Below are 8,683 nucleotides of genomic sequence, written 5' to 3' on the forward strand. Positions count from 1 at the left end.
AAGAGTGAAAAACTCTGAAGTGCTGGGCAATTTGGATGCCTTATTAAAAGGTAAAGAAAAATACTTCCATGGTTAAATTTTGAGCTAATTAGCTATAGTTAGAACAAAAGAATGGCAGAAGTGACAGAGAAACATTACCATTAGAGGAAAAGCTTTATTGTAAAAGAGATTTACACAAGTAATCAAAAGGAAGAATAATCTCAACACTTGCTAGTCTTGTTAGCATAGTTCTATATTTAATTCCTCGGGTGTTTTAAATGTTAACAACACATTTTCAAAGTGGAATGGAACGAGATATTAAGATGTTAAATAGGATGTTCTGTAGTATAATAGCCTGTGAGATATACTAGTTATTTTAGAAATCACCAATGAAAACAAGTTTTCCACATGATAATCTGCAAATAGATTCGGAATTATACTTCAGTCTACAGGACCAAGATGGAAATATTAAAACTCTGTTCCACTTATAAATATTATTGTTTGTTAATGAGCAGTAGCTCAGCTAAGCTGTAGACTTTTTGACTTTCTGAGTTCTTCTTAACACAGGCTACAACAGGAAAGTGCCAGTCACAGAAACTGTACAGATTATAAATCATGGATTCATCATATCCCAGATTATTTTTCTTTTATATGCTCTTCTTTTACTGGTTGATAATCACGTTTGCTAGTGTCTTTACTCCTTCCTATTGCTTATAAATTGCAAAAGGTTGTCTTTTTTCAAAACAGATACTGCTCACAGAGCACCCCCTGCCTACCAATGCACCGGCCTGTATTTCACATCCGTTTTGAAAAGACTTGTTCTTCTCCCCTTCTCTCAGGTCCAGCACTTCTCTCTCTCTCTCTCTCTCCTGAGATTAATGTGAGGCAGATGGAAGAATACTATAAGGATAATGAGCAATCTAACACAATAATACACTGCAAAAAGTTCCAGTGCTTACTTAACCCTTTTATTTGTGTAGCTCTGTACAACATAGGTGTGGTGTTCCATTTTTAACAGCATCTGCATTTTCGTAGACCTTGTGCTGCAATTGCCTAAGCCTCAGACGCTCCTTGACTACATCCCCTGGAGATAATAAAGTGTCTCAGCAAAGGGGAAAACACGGCATTTTAAAAGTCTGAATCAGAGGGATACGGGAGCGAACTACCATTAGTTTAAAACTGAGAGACTACAGAGATTGACCGGAAACATCCTAAAGTACATCTGCTGAAAAAAATGCTGGAAGGAAGACGATATAAAGTGCTGGAATTTCAGAACTATTTGTCCAATCGTTGCATTATATTACAGGCTTCCTCTAAATAAAAGACACAAAGAATTTTAAATCGACTAAGTCCCAACACATTGTCTCTCATCTGGGGTCTTCTTCTCCATATACTCTTTTCCCTTTTATATCCTTTGTTTTCTGTGAACATACCTGTAATCCTGATGAATTTACAATCAATCTGAAATAATAATAGAATTACAAACAAACACAGGTGGCAGCAGCATTAGGAATACAATAGATTAGCACTAATTTGTGAGTGGGAGACTCCTTGCAAATTACTGAATCTGTAAAATTACCAAGTAAACTAATGTAATAAATAAGCCAGGATAAGGTATGTTCAAATGTATTTTGTCCATTCATTTGTCACCTGTTTTTAGTTTTATTGATAATTCTCTTCTTCATATTATACTCGTGCAATATATACACTGTTTTATACATATATTTGGTCATATGAGACCTTACTACAGCTTCTGCTATTTAATCTTTGCTGAGAGCTGGGACGAGACCGAGACATTTCTCTATGAATATAAATTATTTAGCAAAGTGCAGATTAGCAGCATTCTGCAGCACCCTGATTTTTTACCATTTGTGACAATGATGATTATTGGCAAAGCACAATGAGAGGTACATGAAAGGAGAGGTGTTTGTTGTTGTTTGTTTTGTTTTGTTTTTGTTTTCCCCAATGGTAACGATCTCTATACATTTTTATTAACCCAACTTATAGTGCTGAAGATGTTCAGATTCTGGATTTACCTGCCTTTCCATCTTCTCGTGGCCATGTGTTTGTGTCATTCGATAAAGGTGCCCACCAGTTCCCAACACAGCTTCAACAGTGATCTCTTCAGCTGTAATCATTCCCTGATTCTTGCAGATGGTAAGGAAACCACAGTCCACCTGTTGAAGGATATATCTAAAAGGTAGGAGCAAATCATTCAATACAAATTTGCATATGTTGTTTTTCATTTCCTGCCTTATGGCACAGGCAGGCTTGCTACCGCTAATATCAAGGAGATAATTGCTGTACACTGCCTACCTGCAATGCTCTGGCAGTGCTACCTTTAGTATCCTGAGCCAAGCAATGCAAAATTGCTGTCCCTTGAAAGTATCTTCCAATATCTCCCTCCGGCCTTCTCTTTCTTTTTTTGCCTTCTTAGCTGAAAAACTTAACTAGAACCTGGAGTGATTTTTTAAGATAGATTTCAGCTATGTATATTCATTGTAAGATTTTTCCCTATTTGGCTATCTGGCAGACCTCTTAATTGATGCAATTACTGCTGAGTTTACATTAGGCTCCAGAAGTGAATAGCTATTGCTGCATATCCAGGTGATATCTTAATCAGTTGACCTACAAAACTGTAGGAGCACGAGGGCCTCAGGCCAAAGTCAGTTGCAAATAGTTTTCCTCAATAAATTAACTACCCAAATCATTACAATAAGTGTATACTTTAGAACTGAAAATCAGCTTTCAGATGTACTGCATGCTTAGTTGTGTATTTGGTGAGCAGTACTAAAGCTTGCATAGATCAAAAGAATTTTTAATATAGAAATTCCTTTGAAGGTTAACCTGGACTTCCCAAAATGCCCGTGAATTTTGTATGTAGTCAAATCAGTGTGTGTGTGTTTATGTGTATATATATATATGTGTGTGTGTGTGTCTGTGTCTGTGTATCTGGTACCCTGTATCTACCTCAGATAGATATCTGGGAAGAGATTTCCTTTAAAAAGATTCAGCCCAAATACTCTTTGGACACTAACCAACATTATTAGTGTCAATAGATCTGATATACATTCCGCAGACTGGTCAAAGAGCAGAGGGTAAGCCAGATGGCTCAGTCCTGATGGGCACTGTGCAGAAAGAAAACAGGACACTGCACATGTAGTTATATAACAAAATTATGACTACAAGACTGAACCTAAGAATTCTCCTTGTTAAAGGGACATAGAAATTGAAATTCTAAGAGAAAGAGGGGTTTATAGCATGTGGTTTAATAGGTACATATCGATTTTCAGATTATTTTTTTTAACTTGGTTCAGCTGGAATAAAGGCTTGAAGTACACACTTAATTATAAGCACTGAAAGCCTCACAAGAACCTTATCATTTTCCAAAGATCAAACATAAAACCAGAAAATTCAGAGCCCAGGTTTAAATTAAAAGAAGATAAAACATTTGAAAAATATGGAAATACTCAGTGGGAACCCAAACTATTTTAATTCTGGCCCAGTAGCAATACCCCCAAAATAAGTAAAAACTCTCTGAGGTGACCTTATGTGTCCATAACATCTCACCAATGGGTACAAAACTAGAATTACTTATATTTTATTGTACTGTGATCTAACAGAGTCCACCTGTCTCTATGGCCATACTCAGTCCATTGAGAGACTGAGCAGACAAAGAGCAAAGGAGTAAAGCTGGAGATTAGGCTTTACTGGAATCAGTCAGGAACGGATGTCACTTTGTACCAGTGATACACAGGGGGCCAAATTTTCAAAGTAAATATGTTAAACTGAACTCTTGTTAGGTTAGATTAAGGATTCTAGGGAGGATTCAGTATGCTAGCAGAGTAGCAAGTAAATTTGTGGTGCTACTCAAGTGCATTTCCACCAGTAGGCAAAAGTAAAGTTAAGAAATTGAATCTCTGTATAATCATAACTTTTGGAGCATTGAGTGGGAACTACTTTCCATATACGCAGGGGGCATTCACTGCCCATATAAATTTTGTATTGAGTAGCTTTCATGGATGTCTTCAAGCTGTGTATAAGCCTCCAGATGACTCAGAGTAGACTCATTGCAACTAGAGAGACTAGTGGCATGTTGGGATGGAGAGCTGATGGGTAGCACTGCCAATCAAGAACAAGTAGAACTAGATATGAAATGGATCCTCTTAGTCTCAGACCTTTGGAAGACAGAGTGATGCTCAGATACTATATTATTCTTACAGAACCCATTGTTGGTTGCTCCAAGCAAGAAACCTGGGTATCACATTTTGGTAAAACACATGCTTGTTTCCCTAGTGTTAGCCTGGGAATGGAGCTGTAATAGAAGTCATTTTCCTAATTCCTTTATACCATAGTATTTACTTGTCCTATAGAGTCTAAAAAGTCAGTATTGTGGAATACATCTACCCGGTAATAAATAGACAATATTGAAGAAAACTTTTGTGGTGTAGAAAGAAACACAGTATGTATTCTTTTTACATAAGAAAATTTAGAGCACTCTCTAGGCTATTGTCTTAATGTACCAAATAGTAGAATTGTCGTTATTATCTACAGTGGAATGTAGTTTTTAGATCTTCAGTCTGAATGACTAATTACTTTACCTGCTGGGATTCTGCAGTATGACTGTGTTTCTTAATGCCTTCAGTTCATTTTTAATCCACATTTTCAGGTACTGTTTCATTCTGGAGGAAGACAGAGCCCCTGCTCCTTTCACGGTAACCGTCACACCCTGTGATGTTCCCATTGAATGGAGTATACTGGTACATAAGGCATCAACAAAATTCCTTGGAAAAGCAGCACGTGGTAAGAGCTAAATGGAAGGAACCTTAAATCTGTCTGATCAGTGCAGGAGGGAAAGTAGCCCATTCATAAGAAGTGCCACCAACCTAGGAAATCTCACCACCAACAAAAATGGCCTGGGCAAACTTGAAGTTATAGGTCCAAATCTCCCTTCCTCTGGACTTACCTGTGAGTTTGGAAAAATATGACGCAAAACTCCACAGGTGAAATCCTGGCCCTATTGGAATAAATGGTATTTTTGCCATTGACTTCAATAGAGTCCTGCAAGATAAAATTCAGTTTGTGCCACATTCTCTTCTCAGAGTAGTGTAAGGAAAGGACAAGTTTATGGCCACAGATGAAGGTGCTGTCCCTTGTTCCCTTCACCGTATTCTTTTGGAAGTGTTAGAGAAGCTGGGGAGGGGGAGAGTTAACAATGCAATGAGCTTTGTTAATCTGGAATCTCACCGGGATATCTGCCAGGCTGGCAGGGGAGCATGGAAAATAGAGTGGTTACTCCCCAGTTACACTATTAACAACTAGAACCCACCCCACCCCAAAACCCAAGGACCCTAACTACACAATGTTCAAATGGAGAGTGTTCCATAAGATCACCAAGGAGGGAGGTTAGTGCACTTAACAGAGCAATCTCACACCCTTTGTTGTGTCTCAGATGTCCTGGGCTGGTATTTCCTCTTTTCTGCTCTTCATAACAATGTGCAGCAGAGGGACGAATATAGGTCAGATTCTAGTTCCCTGGGAATACGATGTACGAGGGCAATAGGCATAGAATAATCTGGAGCTATGTTTGTCTCAAGTTAAAAGAAAACATAATTCTCTTTTATAATTTCCAGAAGTATTTCATAGGTTTTAAAAAAATAACATTTTTTTAATTATTAAAAAAGCTAGGTGCTGCCAGAAACAAGATGTTAATTAGCAGGGAGATGCACTTGACTAGTTAGCTCAGTGGGCATTCCTTCAAAGCCTCTGGCTTTTTTTGTTCATACAAGGCAGAGGAAGATACAAAATCAGACTAAAGGAAATTCATTCTGCACAAAATGTCAGTGTCCTAAAGTAAAGTACAGGAAGAAACACTGACACAAAGCGGAATATTGCAATGCCATCCGGTACTATATAGGTCAATATATTTGCAATTGGGAGTTTAATTATAGTCTTTTTGAACAAATTAATTCTCTCTTACAGTATTAAAAGAATAGCCACTAAAGCATAAAATACTAGTAGCAAGTGATGAACTGTTGTGGGGCATGAAAAAAAAAACAATTGGGTTCTGCTTTTCATGTGCAGGTGATTATGACACTCTTGAAGCCACAAAATCTCAGAAGATTCCGAAGCTGGTGTCCATGATATTTAACTATAAAGGAAATTCTGTGGAGACTTATATGGGTATGTCTTCCTATTCTGCTTTCTATATGCTGGAGTTCCTATCAGTTGAACGAGACACACACATTACTGTATACTTAACAACTGACACAACATCTGGGCATTTATATCCAGAACTCCCAGTAGATCCACGCATAGATGTTATCGGTATTGACCATGCAACTGTGACTCTAGCTTGGAAACACAGCCCATCAGTCTTAAAGCACAAAGAATACATCCAGTATTGTCTTCTAGTCAATGAAAAACACAACTACAAGAGTTTATGTGCAGCTGAGACAGCTATCAGATCATCAGGTATGAAATCACCACCAGCACTAGCTCTTTCTCTCTTTCCATATTTTCTAGACCATCAACAGGTGATGATATTGTCCAATAGTGAATTAAGTATCATCAACAGGGTTAGTAATGGGGAAGTGAGGCAGATATGCATGGGCACCAAGAATACTTATACAGTGCCCAACCTTAGACCCAGCACTCAATATTACTTTGATGTTTTTGTAGTCAATCTCCTCACTAATGCAAGTGCTGCCTACACTGGAACATTTGCAAGAACTCTTGAGGAACCTGAGCCTAAAATTATTGAGCTGAAGGATGGGAAGGTAATTCATTTAACCCTGGATGGGAAAAAGCAAAAATTCTACAGCTTGCAGTACCAGGCTAGACACAAGAAGATTCAATTCACCTTTCAATCTTGTAGTGACCAAGTAGGGGTTCAGATAGCAAGGAATGGCAAAGTACTGGCCTCAGAAAACATTGCAGGCTTCAGACATTTCTCACTGAAGGGAAAGCTGCTGGACACGTATTTGGTGCAGCTAAGGCCCATGGACCATACTAATTCTTCTGTGAAAGTTCAAGTATCCTCTCACTTCCACAAGCCTGTCTTCCCACTTCTTCCAGAAAGCTTAAAAATCAAGTCCTTTAGTAAACTGAGGACCTGCAATTCAGTCACCATTGCTTGGCTAGGAACACAAGAGCAGAGCAAGTACTGTGTGTACAAGAAAAGGATCAAAGAGGATCAAGTTTGGATGGAGGTGAGGAGAGCAGACAGGTGCTCCGGGCCCAAATCCAGACACAACTCTGAGAAAGTGCTGTGCAAATATTTCTATGATATAAATCTACGACGAGCAGTCACCACACAGACCATCAAGGGATTGGAAGCAGGGACTCTCTACCTGTTTGATGTTTATCTAACTGGACCTTCTGGGATCCCGGTAAGGTATCACAGTAAAGTTGTGAGGACCAGGAAAAAATGTTGAGGGCTTTTCAATAAATGTTTTCTGGTAGATAAATAAGGAGCAAAATGAAAAACATGCACAATAAACACCAGTGCTCTGTGCAGTTCAAAATATATTGGGGCATAACACAAAATTATTAAAGCTGCAAGATTTGTGAGGAAAGAATTTTTTCAACTGTCTAGAAAATTAGGCACACTCTGGCATCTTTTTTCCAATATAAGTTTCTTTCTCAATTGTCTCACATTGGCAGCAAAAACATGACTAAAACAAATAACACTTGGAAACAATGGATTCACTCCGTGACATGCAAGAAATCAGTCTGGAGTGAAATGAACTAAAATGGACCTGAAATCAAATTCATGTTGTGAAATACCTTTCAAGGAATATTGAACTGTTACTTTAAAATCCAACATTGTTTTTTCACTTTGCATATCTCAGTAACTGTCAATGAGGGACTGAGCGATACCACCAGAGTGACAGATTGGCCTTTCCCTGCCAGTTGAGAGATTTGCTCGTGAATGGACAAAGACTGGTATTGCTGCAAAGCGTCTTTCATGCACAAAGGTGCGAGACTGATAAAAGCAGTGGACTGGGAGTCCAACTGCTGCAGCTCCATATTCTAGTCAACTGTAATTACAGGAGATTCTCAAACAACTACGTCACAATTACCTGCATATTTGCTTTGCATTCATTCCTGTGGAGAAATTATTATTCTTTAGAGATGGACATGACTCACAAAATTTGGACCGGGAATTGGATCTGAATTTCCTCAAAGTTGAGGGTGTTTAATACAGTTTGCTGGCTCTGCCCATATACAGAAAGACCTGAATAGGGAAGTCTGAGGAGAAGGAAGATAGTTCTGATCCAAACTGTTCTAGTTCAGGTCCATTGCTACTCTTGTTTGGGTTTATGTATTCTACACATACACATACATTGTATAGACAAGGTGCATCATCTTTGGAGCTTCAGAAATAAAATATTTCTTGCAGCAAGACAGAGAGAGCTGAGAACATTATCACTAATCCTTCCTCCTCCCTATAGAGAGATTTGCATATTAAACCCCCCACTGCATGTATTATTTTACTCTTACAATGGGATACATGAATTCCCATCCCATAATTTCTGATCCTGGCAAACACTAGCACTGTGCAGAACTGCACGAGGATCAATTCCCCACAAGATCACTTTCTGGTTGCCCTTCCCACCATGCCCACACACACACAATCCTACGCAGGCACCTGACTTCCTTCCATGCAGCCCCAGCACAGCCTATTTCAAAGAATGTGTTG

General features: G+C 38.7%; 1 protein-coding gene across 1 annotated transcript; it reads left to right on the top strand.

Moving 5' to 3' along the window:
* The first annotated feature begins 1,826 nt into the window (after positions 1 to 1,826).
* LOC127054516 (protein NDNF-like) lies at positions 1,827 to 7,415 on the top strand. Its single transcript, XM_050960754.1, has 3 exons — positions 1,827 to 2,179; positions 4,649 to 4,782; positions 6,064 to 7,415. The coding sequence occupies exons 1-3, from the start codon at positions 1,995 to 1,997 to the stop codon at positions 7,413 to 7,415; spliced, it is 1,671 nt and encodes a 556-aa protein (XP_050816711.1). The 5' UTR covers positions 1,827 to 1,994.
* Positions 7,416 to 8,683: the final 1,268 nt, after the last annotated feature.

This window comes from Gopherus flavomarginatus, chromosome 6 (genome assembly GCF_025201925.1).
Source record: "Gopherus flavomarginatus isolate rGopFla2 chromosome 6, rGopFla2.mat.asm, whole genome shotgun sequence".
In the NCBI taxonomy this organism is placed as follows: Eukaryota; Metazoa; Chordata; order Testudines; family Testudinidae; genus Gopherus; species Gopherus flavomarginatus.